Source organism: Periophthalmus magnuspinnatus, chromosome 13 (genome assembly GCF_009829125.3).
Source record: "Periophthalmus magnuspinnatus isolate fPerMag1 chromosome 13, fPerMag1.2.pri, whole genome shotgun sequence".
NCBI classification, from domain to species: Eukaryota; Metazoa; Chordata; class Actinopteri; order Gobiiformes; family Gobiidae; genus Periophthalmus; species Periophthalmus magnuspinnatus.
Window position 1 is genome coordinate 24,864,359 of NC_047138.1, and position 20,667 is coordinate 24,885,025.

Genomic DNA, 20,667 nt, shown 5'->3' on the forward strand with positions numbered 1-20,667 from the left:
TGTGGAGCTGGGAGCTATATATGCAATAGTAAGGCTATTGTATCCAACTTCAACCACACCTTAGTCCAGTTCTGTTCTATGGGTTGACTACGTTGACGACACATAGGACCACTCTCAGGTCAGGTGTGCCCAATCCCACCTTTGAGGCATTGTCCCGGGGCATTTAGGTCAGGATATCATCTGTCCTTTAGGGAAAACTGTTCTCCAATGTATGGAAAAGCATACACAGGGATTCACAATATTTAACAATGATATTTAACAATGAAAGGATCACAATCTCAGAATACAGTGCAACCATGAATTTATTTTGTATACAGGCTATGATCATGAAAGATCTGTCCCTCTGATACACCAACTATAGTATTTAAAAAAATTGAATCAATGCACAATGCCATCAATGGTTTCTGGTGACAGACGTGTTTAATGCCATTATGATCAAAGAAACATTTCCATGGAAAGAAGGAGGAGGAGGCCCTCTTTCAGGCCACATAAGAGTCAGCTGTGTGGAGATGCAAGTCTGAACATAATTAGGATTTGAGTTTTTTCCCTGTAAAAAAACATCCAAAATGAAAAATGCATGGTTTATTTAAGTCTATTCTATGAAAGTTACACGGTGACACTTCATCTTTCTCAAATAACCTTCAATTGGAAAACTAGAAATGCTAAGGTCCTTTCACTGGAAAATAATGACACGTCTTTATGGGGTGGTTGTATATTTCAGTATAAAAGGCAGCCATACATCAGTTTGTCCATTAATTAAGCGTATTAGATGAAAATAAACACATGCGTTCAGTAGATATGCCCTTAGTCCAGGTCACAGATAGTGATTGTAGCGCCTACCCCAGCCCAGAACCTAAACCCTGGGTACAGTGGTCCAGTGAAGTCCACCTGGTGTCTGTGGATGAGATCAGCCTGGTTTTTAGTGACCCTGTAAAAGGCCAAGACCCCCGCGTGTTGATCCAAATACACCCCAACCCGCTTGGCTTTGGGAGAGCCCAAAAGTTTCTCCTGATTACTGTGCCAAAATGAAAATCCATTCCCAGACCAGTACAGGCTCCAAGATTCAGGGTTATGTCCTAGTCTGCTCCTGTCGTCAGCGCTCCCACGGTCCATCTCCTTATAGGCCACACCAATAGTCACCTAAAGGAGGATAAAGTGTGCAATAGTCAGATATTTAAAGTGCATATGACAGGTTAGACTACTCATTTCACTAAAACACTGTATACAAACATAATTATATTTAACATTTTACTAGGTCTACCAAGTTGTTGTTTTTTTTTCATTTTGTTGAAGTTTATAATTTGACATCCAAATTACATGAGCAGTGGATAGTACATATGTAGTGGTATTTCTATAACTGTTACCTAAACTATAATGTTAACAAGGCCCAAAACTTGTTATGATTATACTGATACAAAATAAAAATAAAAACACCTTTATTTTGTTAATGTCAGAAAATGCCTTCCTTGTGCGTAAATTGTCCCCATCTTTATCTATTCTATAAAGAAGTACCAAGTCAAAGGTATACCATAACGCTATTATAATAACTTCTGAACTTACTTTGGTCCCTGTCCACTCCACCTCCCAGTAGTACGGGCTACCTCCCAGGGCCTCTCTGCATAGGACCTGTCTCCAAAACTGGAAGCGTTCTGGATGTTCACGATAGTTCATGTTTTCAGCTTTAAGTGTGGCTTTCCGACCACCGTCTAAGAGTTGGACATGACGATATGCAGTGTTGAGGTCCATCGTGGGAACAAAACGGTCTGAAAAAGAATACAAAATTAAAAAAGGTAACTGCTTAGCACCACTAGAGGTTAACATGCTTTTATTATTATTATTATTATTATTATATACAAGGGTATACATATATTAACTCACATTTCAGCATTTCATCTCTAGTCTTGGGTTCAAGGCTTACAGGCCCCACTGCAGCTACAGTCACAACTAGTATAGGACAGGATTAGACAGGAGTCCATAAGAGGTTCATGCGGTATATGACCAAGTCTGGGATTTTAAATAAAAGGGGCAAGATGTACTTTACCTGGGAGTCGCAGAGGGAGTGGAGGAGGAGGTGCTGAGGCTTCAACTACACAATAAAAAAATAAAAACAAAGATTTTTAGGGGATCTATCACATAAATGTACCTTTTATGAGGTTAAAGCCATGTTATAATAGTTTTCCTTCCTGCATTTCATTTGATTCATGCATAAGTAATCACCCACCTCTTCTTCCTGGCATTTAATACTAGCTATAGAGGATATCTTTCTATTTTATTGTTGTTTTTCCTATGCATCGTGTTATCTATATGTTTCTTTGTAGCTATATACATTTCTTTGTTTGTTTTTTTTTACTTTTACATGAAGCACTTTGGTCAGCTGAAGTTGTTTTAAATGTGCTATATAAATGAACTTGAATTGAACTGAATCATGCACTGTTTTCGAAACTTGGATGCTCAGAAAAGTTTTATTGAATTAACCAAGAAAAAAAACTAAAACATAATACAGTGGGTACGGAAAGTATTCAGACCCCCTTAAATTTTTCTCTCTTACACACGTGGACAAAATTGTTGGTATCCTTCGGTTAATGAAAGAAAAATTCACAATTGTTACAGAAATAACTTGAATCTGACAAAAGTAATAAATGAAAATTCTATGAAATTTAAGCAATGAAAGTCAGACATTGCTTTTCAATCATGCTTCAACAGAATTATTTAAAAAAATAAACTAATGAAAGAGGCCTGGACAAAATGATGGTACCCCTAGAAAAGACTGAAAATAATGTGACCAAAGGGACATGTTAATACAAAGTGTGTCCACTGATTAGCATCACAGGCGTCTACAATCTTGTAGATCAGTCTGTGGGCCTATATATAGGGCTACAGGTAGTCACTGTGCTGTTTGGTGGCATGGTGTGTACCACACTCAACTCTTTCCTTTGCTTCCTCTGGTCCATGTTGTCTCAGGAGATAAGAAAAATTATAGGCAAGCATGTTAAAGGTAAAGGCTATAAGACCATCGCCAAGCAGCTTGATGTTCCTATGACTACAGTTGCATATATTATTCAGAAATTGGACGTGGATGTGGCCGCAAGAGGAAAATTGATGACAAATCAAAGAGACGGATAATACGAATGGTAACAAAAGAACCCAGAAAAACTTCTAAAGAGATTAAAGTTGTCATATCGCACCATACGTCGTTGTTTGAGCCAAAGTGGACTTTATGGGAGACGACCAAGGAGGACACCATTGTGGAAAACAAATCATAAAAAAGCCTGATTGGAATTTGCCAAGCCACAAAGTTTCTGGGAGAATGTCCTATGGACAGATGAGTCAAAAATGGACCTTTGTGCCAAGGCACATCAGCTCTATGTTCAGATGAAGCATATCAAGAAAAGAACACTGTCCCTACTGTGAAACATGGAGGAGGGCCGTTATGATCTGGGGCTGCTTTGCTGCATCTGGCACAGGGTGTCTTGAATCGGTGCAGGGTACAATGAAATCTAAAGACCATCAAGGGATTCTAGAGTGAAATGTGCTGGCCAGTGTCAGAAAGCTTGGTCTCAGTCGCAGGTCATGGGTCTTGCAACAGGCCAATGATCCAAAACACACAGCTAAAGAGGAAAACATTGGACTATTCTAAAGTGACCCTTCTATGAGCCCTGACCTAAATCCTATTGAGCATCTTTGGAAGGAGCTGAAACATGCCGGAAAAGGCACCCTTCAAACCTAAGACAACTGGAGCAGTTTGCTCATGAGGAGTGGGCCAAAATACCTGCTGAGAGGTGCAGAAGTCAGTTACAGGCATCGTTTGATTGCAGCGATTGCCTCAAAAGGTTGTGCAACAAAATATTAAGTTAAGGGTACCATCATTTTTTTCCAGTCATGTTTCATGAGTTTATTTTTTTTTTTTAATAATTCTGTTGAAGCATGGTTGAAAAGCAATGTCTGACTTTCATTGATTAAGTTTCATGGAACTTTTATTTATTATTACTTTTGTCAGATTCAAGTTATTTCTGTGACCATTGTGAGTTTTCCTTTCATTAACCAAAGGATACCAACAATTTTGTCCATGTCTGTATATTACAGGTATTTGCTAAAATCATTTAAGTTATTATTTTTAACAAAAATTGTTTACATTTTTGCAGAATCATTAAAGAAAAACTGAAATATCACATGGCCATACATATTCAGACCCTTTGAGTATTTAGTAGAAGCACCCTTTTGAGATAATACAGCCATGAGTTTTTTTAGGAATGATGCAACAAGTTTTTCACACCTGGATTTGGGGATCCTCTGCAGATCCTCTCCAGTTCTGTCAGGTTGGATGGTGAACGTTGGTGGACAGCCATTTTCAGGTCTCTCCAGAGATGCTCAATTGGGTTTAAGTCAGGGCTCTAGCTCGGCCATTCAAGAACAGTCAGAGTTGTCCTGAAGCCACTCCTTCATTATTTTAGCTGTGTGCTTAGGGTCATTGTCTTGTTGGAAGGTGAACCTTTAGCTCAGTCTGAGGTCCTGAGCACTCTGAAGAAGGTTTTCGTCCAGAATAATCCTGATCCATGTACTTGGCCGCATTCATCTTTCCTTCAATTGCAACCAGTCGCACTGCCCCTGCAGCTAAAAACACCCCCACAGCATGATACTGTCACCACCATTCTTCACTGTTGGGACTGTACTGGACAGGTGATGAGCAGTGCCTGGTTTTCTCCACACAATCCGCTTAGAATTAAGGCCAAAAAGTTCTATCTTGGTCTCATTAGACCAGAGAATCTTATTGCTCACCTTTCAGGTGTTTTTTAGTAAACTCCATGCAAGCTTTCATGTGTCTTGCACTTGGAGAGACTTCCGTTGGGCCACTTTGCCATAAAGCCCCGACTGGTGGAGGGCTGCAGTGATGGTTGGTTTTCTAGAACTTTCTCCCATCTCCCGACTGCATCTCTGGAGCTCAGCCACAGTGATCTTTAGGTTCTTCTTTACCTCTTCTCCCCGATTGCTCAGTTTGGCCGGACAGCCAGCTTTAGGAAGGGTTCTGGTTGTCCCAAAAGTCTTCCATTTAAGGATTATTGAGACCACTGCGCTCTTAGGAACCTTAAGTGCACCAGACATTTTTTGGAACCTTTGGCCAGATCTGTGCCTTGCCACAATTCTGTCTCTGCATGTCAGAGCAAATGAGAATCATGAGGTCAAAGGAACTTCCTGAAGAGCTTACTGTGAGCTATAAGGTTTTATATAGACAGGTGTGTGGCCTTCTTAATCAAATCCAATCAGTATAATCAAACACAGTTGGACTCCAATGCAGGTGTATAACCATCTCAAGGATGATCAGAAGAAATGGACAGAACCCAAGTTAAATATATGAGGGTCACAGCAAAGGGTCTGAATACTTATGGCCATGTGATACTTCAGTTTTTCTTTTTTTAATAAATCTGCAAAAATGTCAACAATTTCATGTTTCTCTGTCAATATGGGGTGCTGTGTGTACATCATGAGGGAAAAAATACTTAAATGATTTTAGCAAATGGCTGAAAAATAATAAAGAGTGAAAAAAATAAGGGGATCTGGATACTTTCTGTACCCACTGTATATGAACCCAACAAGTATGAGTTACTTTTTACCTTGAGGAACAGTGGGTGCCACAGGACCTGTAAAATATGAAGAGACATGTAACAGATGCCTGCTATAATGTACAGTGAGATGTGTAAGTTTACAAGTAACTTACCTGGAAGGACTGTTTCATAAACTGAAAAACAAGAAGACTTAGGAGTGAAATTTAATACCCAGAAAAAACATTTTTACAGTTTGCGATGCTTTACCTACCCCTGTTCTGTGTCCCATTGTGAACTGTTGCTGGTTCATAGTTGGTTTCTGAAGTTGGAGCTTCATTGTTCACTGCACCAAAATGTATGCCAATGGCCATTTTAATATAGCAACATACAATTATCAAAGATATAATTCTGCTTTGGCTTAATTTTAAGTGAATTACAATTAATATCTAGCAATCAGACAGTGAAACTTGACTGACTTCTATCAAAGCATTGTGGCCAGTGTCCTGTTTTATGCTGTACTGTGTTGGGGTGGGAGCATCATCATGGAGGACAAACACTAAACAAGCTGATTAAAAAAGCCGGAGTAGTGGACATTATAATGGAAAAAAGGACGAGGACCAAACTTTGAACTGTTCTTTCTCATACAGACCATCCTTTCCACAGCATTTTAAATGAACTGAAAAGTCTTTTAGTGAGTGAATGGTGATGAGGGTGTTGAACACCTCAAAAACTTACTTGTTACAACTTCTTACAGCGGGTCTGGAACAGAGTTGTGTCTGGTGTCTTTTTCTGTTGGTGTTCATTTGTGCACATATAGTTTGTATATGAGTCCACGGCATTTTAGTGTCCTCCTAAGGGATTATTTTATTTATTCATTTCGAGCAGATTAATGAAGGCATGTATCCAAGTACACTTAATGCACTTTTCACATATTTTTTCTTATTTAAGCTTGAAATGGAGTGGGAAGAAGAATTATATTAAATCCCACCCCTGTAATAAAGCATCTATCCATCAATACGGTGGGATGATCTTGGATGCATTTGGAGATATATATATATATATATATATATATAATTAGTTATTATGAAAAACAAAAGAAACAAAAAAAAAATTACTTAAAGCAAAACCGTGTAACTTTCTGGAGGTGGTATGTCAAAAACATACTTGAAAATGTTCTCCATTGAGAGATGTACTCTAATAACCTGATATTTTCCGTTTAGTTCAAAGTTGATAGCTTTTGTTGTTCTTCCAACTGTTTATGTGTTGTTGTTAATGTAACTGTTTTTGTATGTTACATTTGGTTGATGTGAAGATTCTATTCATCAGTGTTCAGTCTGTTTTGGAGACCGGCTCTAGTAAGTTCAGACTGCTGTTTTGTTGTCGTTTTGGCATGAGTTACGGCCTAGAGTAGCCCTAGTGTTCAGAAAATAAATTCTGCGTGTTTCCTTACGCCAGAAAGCTACAGTACATTTTATGCCATACTGTGGAATATTATAGACAAACAAGAATTCTATGGAAACAAGCAGTAGCTTTATAGAAATATTGTAAACAATGTCTGTAAAGACTGTATAAATTGTCAATGATTTTCACTTATTAGCCCTCCAAAAGCATAGTAAAATATGACAGTTATACAGTAAAATTACAAATATGTACCTATAGCCTGGATCTTGGTGACAGCGGCTTTACACTGGTCTTCAATGGACACTTGTAGTTCTTTCAGGGCTGAACGAACTGAACTCACAACTGCTTCCTGGTGCCCAAGACCAAGCTCAGCATCAGTATGGCCCAGCGGTTCCACCAGGAAGAAGTTCTATAAAACAAAAAATTTACCTCCAAACCTGAACAATCAAGAGTGCATCATAATTGACTGCACTGTTTTTAAGATATTATGAAATAAGGATACCAGAGGATATAAACAGCCACAGTAGCACTACAGAATGATCCACTAAGCAAAGAGCAAATAAATAGGCCTGGAATTTTAGACCCCTACAAACATGTTCTGAAATAAAGGCTAGTCCTAATTACAGTAGTCAAACTAATCAGTGATTGTTTTTCCCCATTAGTTGACTATTAATGCTCTGGATCCAAACATCAAGTTCACACAGGAAGAGGCCAAGGAGAACAAACTGGCCTTTTTAGATTGTGCAGTAACAATAGCAGAGGATTGGTGTCTCCAGGTAGAAGTCTTCAAGAAACTCACACAGACACTGACCAATACCTGCTGTCTGATTCACACCATCCATGGCAGCACAAACTGAGTTATAGTACGTACTCTACAACACAGAGCTCAAGTGGTGCCCATAACACAGAGGGAAAAATGAAGGAGGAGCAACACATGGAGAAAGCCCTCTCGGCTTGTGGATATCCAAAATGGGCCTTCAATAGGTCTAAGAGAGCTAAAAAACAGGACAAGAGGGAAGTTGAACCTAGAAGGAAAGGAGTAAATATTCCTTACTCAGCGGGTGTGTCTGAAAAACTTCAGAGAATTTTCAGACAGTTTGTGGGTTTGAAATAGACTGGAATCTCAAACAACTTAAGACAGAAACTGGTTCACCCAAAGGACAAAACCCTGAGCCATAAACAAAGTAATGTAGTCTACTTCAATCAGTGTAGTGAAGAGTGCAGTGGCAGGGAATGTCACCTCACTGGGGGGAAGGAGCCTGAGCTTGTGTGGGAGGTCGAGTGTTTAGCAACTAGATATAGTCTGCTTCAACTCCACGCATAGCTTCGCCAAGCGTGCTGCAGCCCGTGTGGTCACAGAGGCAAAAGCTTGGGTTTGGGAGGAGTTTAGGGAGGCCACGGAGGAGGGAGAAGCAGTGAATCAACACGGTTTACAGTGCGGGCGGAGAGCTGCTAACCTCGATCAGGGATGTTGTCGGGCGGTGGAACGAATACTTTGAGGATCTCCTCAATCCCAACGTCAAGTCTTTCGAGGAGGAAGCAGAGACTGGGGACCTGGAGCTGGACTTGTCCATCACCCTGGCTGAAGTCACTGAGGTGGTTGGCAAGCTCCTCATGGCAAGGCTCCGGGGTTGGACAAGATCCGTTTGGAATACCTTATATCTCTGGATGTTTTGAGGCTGTCTTGGTTGACACTTCTCTGTGACATCGCGTGGCAGTCCGGGAAAGTACCGTTGGACTGGAAGACCATGGTGGTGGCCCAGTGTGAACCGGCTGGGATGAGAATCAGCTCCTCCAAATCTGAGGCCATGGTTCTCGACTGGGAAACGGTGGCTCTTGATTTACCATTCAACCTATGTTCATGAGCTCTGGGTAATGACCGAAAGGACAAGATTGCAAATACAAGCTGCCAAAATGAGTTTCCCCCGCAGGGTGTATGTATGTAGTTTATTTGACAGGGACAATGTACATTAAGTAACATCTCTGTAAATGCCCCAGAATGAGCCAGACAGGCTATTTTTCATCTGTAGTCCCTGGACAGATGGTAATTGATCACCCTAAAACATAGTAAAGATTAGATGGGTAATGGGTGGGTGAGGAGCTCGGTCACATGGGAGGAGCTCAGAGTAGAGCCGCTGCTCCTCCACGTCGAGAGGAGCAAGCTGAGGTGGCTCAGACATCTGTTACAGATGGCCCCTGGATGCCTCCCTGGGGAGGTGTTCCGGGCATGTCCCGGGCAAGTCCCACCGGAATTAGCTCCCGCCCGGGTGAGACCCAGGACACGCTGGAGGGATTATGTCTCTCGGCTGGCCAGAGGAGCTGGAAGACATATCTGAGGTGAGGGAAGACTGGGAGTCTCTGCTTAGACTGCTGCCCCTGCGACCCGTTTCCAGATAAGCGGAAGAAAATGGATGGACATCAGCAGGAGGAGGGGAAAACATGATTTATGGTCTTTTTGGCTGCAAGAATTATCGCAATAAATCCAAAAAGCTATTTCAATGGACAGTTAACAAATCACAAAGGCTGCAATTTTTGAGATACCATAATTTCCTCCACAACCAACAAAATATCCTGTGTGCACTTTTGAACAAGATTCACATGTTCTGAAATACATGTGATTTTTGTATAAGTTTGTCACTTCATACCCTTATTTAATTTCTCCTAATCACTGTAACGTTATCCAAGTGCAAAGTGCATTGTGCAAATGGGGGCTAGAGGAGCAGCATCTCCTCCAGCAGCAGAACATGGTATGATTGTTTCAGGCGCCTTTTATCCTGTCCCACTAAATACCGGTAGATAAAACTACTGTTAATTAATAGGGGTGTTTAAAAAATAACATTAGCTCTTTAAAACTCAAGCCTCCATAAAACCAAACCAACCCAATAAACCAAACCAAACTTTATATATTAAAACACATAAACCCTAAAACCAAACACCAAATATACTTAAAACCCATAAACCATTTAAAAAGCCCAACATGCTTCCTCTACACATTCCCTGCCTTGGTCCTATCCCGGAACCTTTTTAAGGGAGCTTGTTTCCCCAGGAACTTCTTTGATACCTGGACACAAGGACACAGGCGGCAAGTAAAAAAATTTTAATTTGTATTTTTTTAAAGTGCAAATAATTTTCAAAGTGCTATGTGCTATTAAAGTGTACGTGCAATTTAAAGTGCATATAGAGAAAGGTGCTGTTAACTTGGTAACAAATGGACTGTTTGTTACAGTCACGTTTAAAATATGAACCTCAAACTGCAATGCTTGTCAGAATAGTCAGATATTTTTCCCAAGTCGTTCAACCCCTTGTTGCAGAGGCAGGAAAAGGGTGGAGCGTATGGTCTTTACCTTCAGAAAACAGATGTGGTCCTGCATGTCAGCCAGCCTCTGCAGCTCCTCACTCCTCCAGTGGAGCCGTACCACCTCTTGCTCCATCCGCTGCACCTTGCCCTCCAGCCAGCTACCCAGGGACGTCTCGTGGGTACCGAGCGCCTCCCCGACCTGGGTCCCTGTCACATTCACCACTTTGATGAGGTCTGAGAAGAGATCTGTATTCTCGATCTGTAAGGCTTGGACCAAGACCTGGGCAGGAAAATATATAAAGTAAATGAGAAGACATATTATAGTCTATTTTGGTTGGTTTGGTTATTATTTAACTTGTGGATGTGGATAATTATTTCACATTTTACAATACTGAGCTAAAATAGCTTAATAGCAAAAATGGATTTATCTCCAATACTGCAGAGGGTGCCAAGTACCACCACAGTACCTGTACCTCAGTTTGAGAAACAGGTATACTACAGCGCGTTATATTTACTACCTTAAGATGTTTGGCCATATACGGTATCTCCTTCAGAGCCCGTTCCGTCTGTTGAACATGACGCTGAACTTCTAGCTGCATTTGGACAACTTCATCCTGGACAACCAAAACACTCAATCACAATTAGGTGAATCAAAGCATGAGCAGATTCTTCATTATAATATTCTACACGTAAATTAGTTCAGAAAGATTTAAAGCAAAGATGGGTTTCTTTAAAGGGACACTACATATTTTTCCTGGTGGAGAGTGCCACTTGCTTTTCTCATCCAAAGCATGCTTTCTCGCTTTCTCTCTCTGATATTGAGGCAATCTTCAACAATGAGAAATATAATAGAACAAATGTGAGGTGAAACATTGTAAGGCCATATTGTGGAACATGGAAAAACAATATGTCCAAAAAGACAAGTAGATAGTGATAGTGGAATCAGAAAAGTTACATAGTGAACCTTTAAACCCATTGTATTTAATGTATATGCATGTGAAAACAGTGCTGTAGACAGAAAAGGGCAAAAAAAAACAAACCCTCAAATGGATAAACAGGCTACATGAGATATCTCTCACTGATCAGGAGTCCATTGAACAAATATGTGATATAACTCATCAACTGTCCTACAGTTTTCTTACAAATGTTTATTCTGCATTGAAATGCATGTGATGTTTAGTCATTGTGATAGACTGTCAGGTACAACCACATTTTTGCCACATGACATAAACTATTGAGTGTCATCAGAGGTGACGTCTGCTTTGATTCATTTGTAAAATGCGTATGATCTACAGTCCAGATAACTACAATAAAACTTTTGTCAGATTATATTGGCAACATTAGGCTAGATCACACATTCAAAATAACATATGACCAAATAAAACTATTAAAAGTCATCATTGACAAAATAATTTGTTCTTAAATTACAGGTTACAAATGTAATTGATATTAACGTTTATTATTGTATTATTTTAATATTATAAATAAACAATTATATAATTATATTTTCTTATAATTGAGAACAATCTAGAAAAGGCTTTTTTCTGCACTATCTGTTGGGATAATAGTGATTACCCTAATTATCACAATTATACAAAATCCCTACCTTTTTTATCATGACAAACAACATTAATTATTATCCCATTCCTACATTGAGATATGCATTTAGAGCAATTTTTGACCAATAAACCTTTAATCTACCATTGCATCAACATTGTATTGCTTTTGTACTTTTGCTTACCTGTCTCTGTGTCCTCTCCTCCCCAGGTCGGACCACCCGATGTCCCCTGTGTCCATACTGACGACACAACGCACACACACACTCTCTATCCTCATGACAGAACAGGTCTAGAGGTTGGTTATGTTCAGGGCACATTCGGGGGGGCTACAGTGAGAGGCAGTTGAGGGTAGATACACCCAGGCTGCGGCCCATCTCCTGGCAGGACATCCATGTAAATGGGCAAAGATGGAGGAGCATTAGATGGCTCCTTTTGTCTAAGACTGTTGGTTCTTAATTTCTCCATTGCCTCCACCAGAAGAGTGCTTTTAGCCAGTGATGGTCGTGGGTTGAAGACTTGCCTGCATTGTGGACAGCTGTATTGGCCTTGGCTGTCCTTCTTGTCCCAGTGGTCTTGGATGCAGACCAAGCAGTAAGAGTGACCACATGGTAGAGTGGCAGGGTCCCTCAGGGTTTCCAGACATACAGAGCAAGTAAAAGTCTCCTCTTCTGTCCAAGGTGACGCCATTGGGAATAGATTGCTTCTTCTGTAAAAGTCCAAGAGAAGCCCTGTAGAAAATTAATGAAAATATGACGATGTTATGATCTCAGTGCATTAAGACATAAATTACATGCTGCTCAAAACTGAACCTAGCAGAGCCAGGGTGGAGCTGGCCCAACAGGTTGAGCTGAGTTTCAGGGCACCTCCCACACAAACCCCCATTCAGTGTTGAATCAACAACACACATGCAACACGGTATGTGAAGGTGTGTATCCTCCCTACTTGTCTCCATGAAGAAGCTTACAATGCTTCACTTGGAATGTTCCACAGTATGGTTAAAAGTATCTGGCATTTATTTCATTACAGGTGGTTTGATTGTCCACAAACAGATTGAAAAAACACGCATTCTTATTGTGAGCAGGGACACCTTCGCAGATCTGACCTGTAACTTGGCCTGGAAGCGCAACGTTTGCCAAGGTGAAGATCGGTTTAATGGCATACTGTGGAAAATTCCAGACCAGGCAAAGCATTATCATCTCCATGAAGACAAACAGACGGTGTAACCGCTGACAAAAAGTGACATAGTGCATAGTGTTGGCTATAATAATTGCTCATTTAGATCATATGCAACAGGCAAACTACCATCCCAAGCAGAAAAAATCGGTAAAACGTGTTCTTACAAGTGGGGATTCCCAGCATTATGACATAACATAATCCCTAAATAGCTAAATGATAAGTACATTACAAAACATTAGCAAACGTTAGCTCACGTCCAAAAGAATGGGCACGTCGTCATAACTGCACTGCACATGACGCCAGTGGACGCCATCTTAACTCCTGGCAACCGGAAACAGGTCAGAGCCCGGAGCAGCTGCTGTTTACGCAACTTTCAAGGTGAGAACTATTTTCTTTCTAATGTCATTTTTATTTCGTTGATAGGTTGTTCATTAACCCATTTCCACAAGAGGTTTACTCCCCCTTCCAAATTGGGCTTTAGTCGCAGTAAAAGCAGTCTTAATACGAGTTTTGCGGCTTTATGCTCGATGTTTTGCGGCTTTATGCTAGATGTTTTGCTAACCGGTGAAGTAGCCCGTGGAGTAAAGTGACAGTTGGAATTATGATAATGACAAATTATGTTTTAAAGATATACATAGGAATAAGGCGTGCAAACTTGACACTTTTACGGACACATAAACCCATAGTTTATTGTGGTTGCTGTTGTCCATGCAGACAAACTTGTTAGGACCGCTGTTTGTTCATGTTTCTTTTGAGACTACACTGGAATAAAATATCTAAACACACTGCATAAAAATCGACATTCTACGTGTTAGATATGGCAGCTCATGTGTCACAGTTTTTTGTTATGTATTTATGCTATTGTCTTTATGTCATGTGACCCCCTTCATTTTAATTATTTTCATCTGTGTATTCCGTATAGTATAGTACAGTACAGTACAGTAACTGTGACTCCATTATTAACCATACTCATAATCATACTGGTGAATTTGTGCTTTGTCTTCAGATCTGTTTGTTAATACAATACTAAATCTCTTTTTATTTATCTATCTCTTTCCACAGGATGTTCAGAGGCCTTCAGTTCTTGAATTGGGCTTGTCCCATGCGGTCTCTGTTACAGCAGAGAGAGTCTCACCTCCCTGCCATGTCCCAGTATGCGGTTGCTACTTTACATGGACCTAAGAACCTTAAGAAAAGACAATCCAAAAGATGCCTTCAAATAAGATCTCAAATGTTCACATCCAGTTTTGGAGGACATTCACTATTTGATTTAGATGCAAGAAATATCAAGCCATTTTGTGACTTCTCTCCCAAAGTGTCTGGTACCTTTTTAAACACGGAGCGTAAACAATGGAAAAGCACTATAGTGAGAGGTAACAATGACTGTACAGACTGTGTGCAATCTCGGAGAAAACTCTGGATTCAACAACATTGTTACTCCTATTGTGATCCCCTTAAACCAAGCAGTTTATGTTCTAGAGCTAACCTAACAAGATATTTTAGCACATCCGTGTCTAAAGTTGGCATTTTTAACCATCATCCTATACCATACAAATTTCACCAAACAAGACAAGTTTACAAGACAGTCCCAAGGGAAGATTGTGCTTGGAGAGAATGCCTATCTTCTGAGAATGAGCAAAGATGTCGACAGATTCTTGAACCAAACTTGAAACTTTACGAGGTGGAGAAGGTGCGGAAGGGTCCCAGTCTAAGTTTGGGGAAGAAGCAGGCGAGATGGGCGTCAGTTTTGATCAGTCTCTGCAGTGTGGAGGAAGAACCAGCATTTCTATTCACTCTGCGCTCCAGTACACTGCAGGGCAGGCACAAAGGAGACGTCAGGTGAGAGGTGACACAAAGACAGGCTTGTGTTTAGATGTAACTAAAGACACATTATTATAATGATAGTGATGATATTATTGTTATTATTATTACCTCCGTATTCATCTCAGTGTGAATAATGTACATTATGGTGGGAAGGCCCATTTTTAGAAATGCATTTTTTTCCTTATCAAATAATGTTCTGGGACATAATATAATTATTTCAAACCAACCAGAAAAAAAATACACGAATACCTTCCTACACATATCATTTAAAAAAAAAAAGTTCAAACTAATAGGGTTGTTGTTGACCAAAAAAAAATCAACTAAAACCATGTCCTGCCAATCAATTAGTAGACTAAAAATGGGAAAAGCAAAAGCTCTAAAAACGATTACGCATCTTGATGTATCTGACCCAAACTGCACTCACAAGACTAAAACTGCACAGATGTTCATGCAAAATAGCTATTTATGCAAAAAGTACTAATGTATTTATATAAAGGCAGATGAACATGAGTTTAATCTACCTTTTTACATACAAATTCCAAAAAAATGCCAAATATTGAGCTAACTCACTCACTAACATACTTTATGACCTAAACATATAGCCAGGCCAGCTGAGAGACATAGTCCCTCCAGCGTGTACTGGGTCTTCCCCGGGGCCTCCTCCCGGTGGGACATGCCCGAAACACCTCCCCAGGGAGGCGGCCAGGGGGAATCCTGAACAGATGCCTGAGCCACCTCAGCTGGCTCCTCTCCACGTGTAGGAGCAGCGACTCTACTCTGAGCTCTACCCATGTGACTGAGCTCCTCCCCCTATCTCTAGCCCAGCCACCCTGTGAAGGAAACCCATATTGGCTGCTTTGCCCTTATTTGTATTTGTATTTATTCAGTGTGGTTATGTTGCACTTTTTCACCAAAGCAAGTTTCTAGTTTGTGAACTGTGTTCACAGACTATGGCAATAAAAGTCTTCTGATTCTGATTCTGATGTGTCTTCGATCTTGAACACTGGTCCGGGTGACGTAGCTAGCCTTGTTCTTCCTCTTATTATATCATTAGTCTGACTAGGGCATTATTCAGTTGTGCAGAGTGGAGTACAAAAAATGGAGCAGTAATGCTGAGAGATTTCTTTGCAGACTGTGTGTAGTTGCAGCTGTTCCCTCGTATCTCTTGTGGTCTGTTGTAGTTTTGCAGGAGGGAAGAGCGATCCTTCAGACAAAGACGTGGTGGCCACAGCTCTGAGAGAGGCTAGAGAGGAGCTGGGCATAAACGTGGGAGCAGAGCAAGTGTGGGGCATCCTCAAGCCACTCAGGGAGATGGTACATGACAATTTCAACTCTCCAAAATGCAACACAAAGAAATCCCAAACAAACCAAAAACATGCACTGTAGGTAAAGTCCTCCAGCTAAGGTAGTCCTGACCAAGCGTAGCTCTAGATCTGGAGATGGGTCCCTAACAGGTGTAACCTCATCGGCATTGAAGGATGGGACAAATTCCCCTATGAGGACAATAAAGTGTACATTAAAGAGCAATGCAGAGACAAATTATGCACAAAGAACTCAATTTTATACATTGATTTAATAAAATAGACATTTTTATATGTCAAATCATAACTATTGTGTCATTCAGACTAGTTTTGTCCCTTGTTAACATTATAGTTGCTAGGTAATTGTTATGGAATTACCTCTATCAATGTCATATTGCTGTGTGAAAATGAAACTCAAATTACAAAACTAGGCAAGAGTTTCAATAAAATCTTAAATATAACCATACTAACTATATATATTTTTTCTGACCTTTCATAAGCACTTCAACCTTAACTTAAAAAAGTGAGATTCATTGGACATACAGTAGTGTCATAGCAAACTCACTGTTTTTTTAGATACTGACGCTGACATTTCCACATGCTACTATAAACAATTTGAGAACTAATTATAGCTCTGTTTCTATGCATTACATGTTCAAGCTTGGTAGAGTAGTATTAAATTACACATTTATATTTTACCCCAGACAGTTACAACATGCATATATGGATAGCTTTCTGAAATCTAATCTTAACACTCCTCCTGTCTTTCTTTGTATTCACAGACTGGAATGATGGTTGCTCCGGTGCTTGCAAACTTGGGTCCTTTAGAGGAGCTGTCCTTCAAACCAAACCCTGGGGAGGTACGGCCATGAAGCTACTCTATTTATTCCTGCATTTTAAATGAAAACAAATTAAGAACACAGTTTGAAAATAACATTACTCAAATACAAAGTAGAAATTATTTATATTTCTTTACTCTTAGTAAGTGTGTGTGTGTATATGTGTATATATATATATATATATATATATATATATATTATACACCCCCCCCCCCCCACACACACACACACACCCACACACACACACACACACACCCCCACACACCCCCACACACACACACACACACACACCCACCCCCACATACATACACACACACATACACCGTACATTTCGGATTATAAGCCGCTACTTTTTTCCACGCTTTGAACCCTGTGGCCTATACAGCAGGGCGACTTATTTATGGAATTTTACTGGATAACGGCCCCTGGGGGGCGCTCTCTAGCTGTAAACGTAAAAGTGAGACAGACGTGGGGAAAGATTCTGCTCTGAAGAATTCACTAGTTTTGATTTTGAACGATCATTTTGCGCATCATGAAATGGTTATGGTGCAGTTTTTAAGATAAAGAAGGAAATAGAGCAGGGGTCGGCAACCTTTAACACGCAAAGAGCCATTTGGACCCACTTTCCACATAAAATAAAACACTAGGAGCTGCAAATACTTTTTGACATCTAAAATGAAGATAACACTGTATAATAATAATAATAATAATAATAATAATAATGTAACGGAATAATGTAGGTTTTATTTTCACGGACAAGCCTTCTACACGTGGCAGATAAATATGGCAAAAATAACTTAAGTGCATAAAAAAATACAACTCACCAAACCGCTGCATCAGTGTGAGCCCTGCGCTGATTATGTGATTATGTCTACTCTGCTCCGCAGTTTCTTTAAAAAAAAAAAAAAAAGAAAAACTCTAAAAGCGTATCGTTTAATCCCATGTGCCGAAGCAGTTTTGAAGGTTTCATTGCCTCATTTGCTTTTCCCGCATATTATGCAGAGCGGACTGTGCGTGAGAGTCACCTGTAGCGACAAATCCAGATTTTAAGTAGGTATTGTCTGTTAAATTTATCTTTGTTTTTCTTGGAGGTCGTAGTCTCCTCTTCTGGCTCCTCAGTTGGCCTTTTCCCCTTTGTTAAAAGCTCTCCAAAGACTTTTGTTTTGGCTCATTTTCCCTCGCTTGTGGCTGTACTTTTGGGTGACATGTCTGATGTGTTATACGTGAAAAGTCATCACGGAGACAAGAGCAGATAATATACTTGCTACTACATCAAATAGATTTCTGTAGCGATTTCCAGCAGGATTTTCATGATACATCTACGGACGAGCTTATTAGTGCGTCATTAGGGACGGGCGAAAGTTGCTCCTGACCCCTGTGCGCACAGCGTCTGAAAATCAGGGCTCTTTACGCAGGTCTGTGTCAGTGTCTGTGTCTGTGAGACGTGAGCGGTGTTTGTTTTCAACATTGTTCCGTGAGTGTGACGCTTATTTTGAGCAACGAAAAATAAGAAAATATAATTTTATTTTAATAATCTTCCAATTTAAACTACAACAAAAAAGAGCTAACGCAAATAAAATACACTTCAATTAAATACTTAAAATTTATTTTCCCAAGCCACGCAGAGCCGCAGTATAAGGCTGAAAGAGGCGCATGCGGCTCCGGAGCTGCGGGTTGTCGACCCCTAAAATAGAGCCACTGCACGTAAGCTCGGCATCAATGAATCCAATGTGGTCAATGTAAAAAGACGACAAAAGTTTTCAGAGGAAATAAAAGCAGATTTTCCGTGTTGGTGCAGTTTTATTTTCTAAACCTGCAGGTGTGTTCATCCCGTGTTGATGTCGTGTTGGTGCCAATTTTCAGGCACAGTTTAAAAAAAAAGCCTGTCGGTGCACTGTCTTTCTGTGTAAATATCTCATGTTACAATATGAAAACCTGCGGCTTATATTCAGGTGCGGCTTATATATGTACAAAATTGATTTTCTCTTCAAATTTAGCTGGTGCGGCTTATATTCAGGTGCGCTCTGTAGTCCGAAATTTACGGTGTGTGGGGGTGTGTGTGTATGTGTATGTGTATGTATGTGTATATATATATATATATATATATATATATATAATATATATATATATATATATATATATATATATATATATAATGGACAAAATATCTGAAGTTTATCTAATTGGAAGGACAACACATTAACTAATGCACAAAATGTGACATTTAAAAATTGTCAGCATGAAGCTTCAACTTGTAGCCATGCCACATGAAAATTAGGTCTAAAGTAGGATTAAACCCGGAATTAGACTTGGGTTAGACCATGACTATGCCAGCACTGTAGAACAGGCCCAAACCAAGTCTACATTAGGGGTAAACCAGGACCAAACATGACCAAGCCAGGACAAGTGTGAACTACACTGTTGCACAATATTACAATATTACTCAACTAAAAGTATGGTGTCTGAAAACGACTCAGAGGTAGAAAATGTATTTGAGTAACTGTTCCTAAGTCCTACCCATCTATGCCTATAGGAGCTCTCTGCCACATTAGTGACTTATCCCTTCAAATAATTGTGTTTTGTAAGGGAAGTGGTTTGGTTGGGTGATTAAGTTATTGTTAAGTTGGTTATTGTTTGTTTGTTTTTGTAGGTGGAGGAGATCTTCACCCTGTCCCTGTCTCACTTGTGTAACCCTGTGAATCGCGGTTACACACATTTTCGCACTGGAGACAAGTACGGCTACACTATGCCTGTCTTCAGGAACGGGAAACACCGAGTCTGGGGCCTGACCGCTGTGGCCTTAGAACACACTTTAAAAATCATCTGTCCTCCATAACACCTAAGCACTACTCTAATGGGAGCTGGTGGGGCTGCATAGTATTGGTAAAACTATGATAATCTGAACAATGGATGTACTTAAAGGTGGTCTATGTAACTTTTATGGAGGAGACGTTATTGCCTGTAATGTTCTACTGCCATTTAACTATATCTCCATGGAGACAGACAGGCCGTGTTACATGTCAGATCTGTGGAGAAACACAGTGAGAACGCATGTTTTTCAAGATGGTTTTGAGCAATAAATAGACCTGGAATTGGATAAATGCAAGATGGACAAGTTTAATGCTATACTGTGGAACATTCCAGGCAAAATGATAACGTCTCCACAGAGACAAGCAAAACTAAAAAGTTATAGTGCACTTTTAAACAAGTTAAAAAAATTTAGATACCGGTACTTTTTACTGGTCAAAACAAGCCATTGAATTATGACAAAACCAAGACTTCAGTGGGACTAAAAATGACTGAACCTGAGCTTAACCATATTCAGAACCAGAGTCAAATACAGTGTGAACCAAGTCTTTGATAACATTATCAAAGCATTTATTATTCCCATTTTCACTTTTTAATAATTTAAAAGTATAGTTTGTTTGGTTATTAATCCTTTCCTGCACTGATATTGTGCTGCCCTACTATACACAACACACACAGCCAGTTTCAGCTGAAGCACTTTCTGAGCCATTTTTATGTATTTATAGTATCATTACTTATGGAAAGTATTTTTTAATTTGTCCAGGATTATGGATAAAGTTACATAATCCAATTACAAACATTAAACCTATTTATTACCATTTATTACATGTTTTAATAGTCACTGCATCACTGTTCTTTAATAAAGTTATTATTATCCTCCTTTTGCCTTGGGCTCTTGATATTATACACTGCCAGACCAAA

The 20,667-nt window shown here is 39.8% G+C and overlaps 2 protein-coding genes across 2 annotated transcripts; one reads left to right on the forward strand and one right to left on the reverse strand.

Annotated features, from left to right (window-relative positions):
- Positions 1-415: 415 nt before the first annotated feature.
- Positions 416-13,263, reverse strand: ftr86 (finTRIM family, member 86). Its single transcript, XM_033976562.2, is given in 13 exon segments — positions 416-1,140; positions 1,561-1,763; positions 1,879-1,944; positions 2,042-2,086; positions 5,610-5,636; positions 5,714-5,734; positions 5,812-5,883; positions 7,194-7,350; positions 10,286-10,519; positions 10,758-10,853; positions 11,981-12,118; positions 12,120-12,526; positions 13,139-13,263. Coding segments are annotated over 13 exon segments (1,821 nt in total). The 5' UTR covers positions 13,158-13,263; the 3' UTR covers positions 416-804.
- An 8-nt stretch (positions 13,264-13,271) lies between these two features.
- Positions 13,272-20,623, forward strand: nudt8 (nudix (nucleoside diphosphate linked moiety X)-type motif 8). The gene is made up of 5 exons (XM_033977633.2): positions 13,272-13,352; positions 14,037-14,813; positions 15,980-16,112; positions 16,882-16,959; positions 19,589-20,623. Exons 2-5 carry the CDS (start codon positions 14,038-14,040, stop codon positions 19,772-19,774), a joined length of 1,173 nt encoding a protein of 390 aa, XP_033833524.1. The 5' UTR covers positions 13,272-13,352; position 14,037; the 3' UTR covers positions 19,775-20,623.
- Positions 20,624-20,667: the final 44 nt, after the last annotated feature.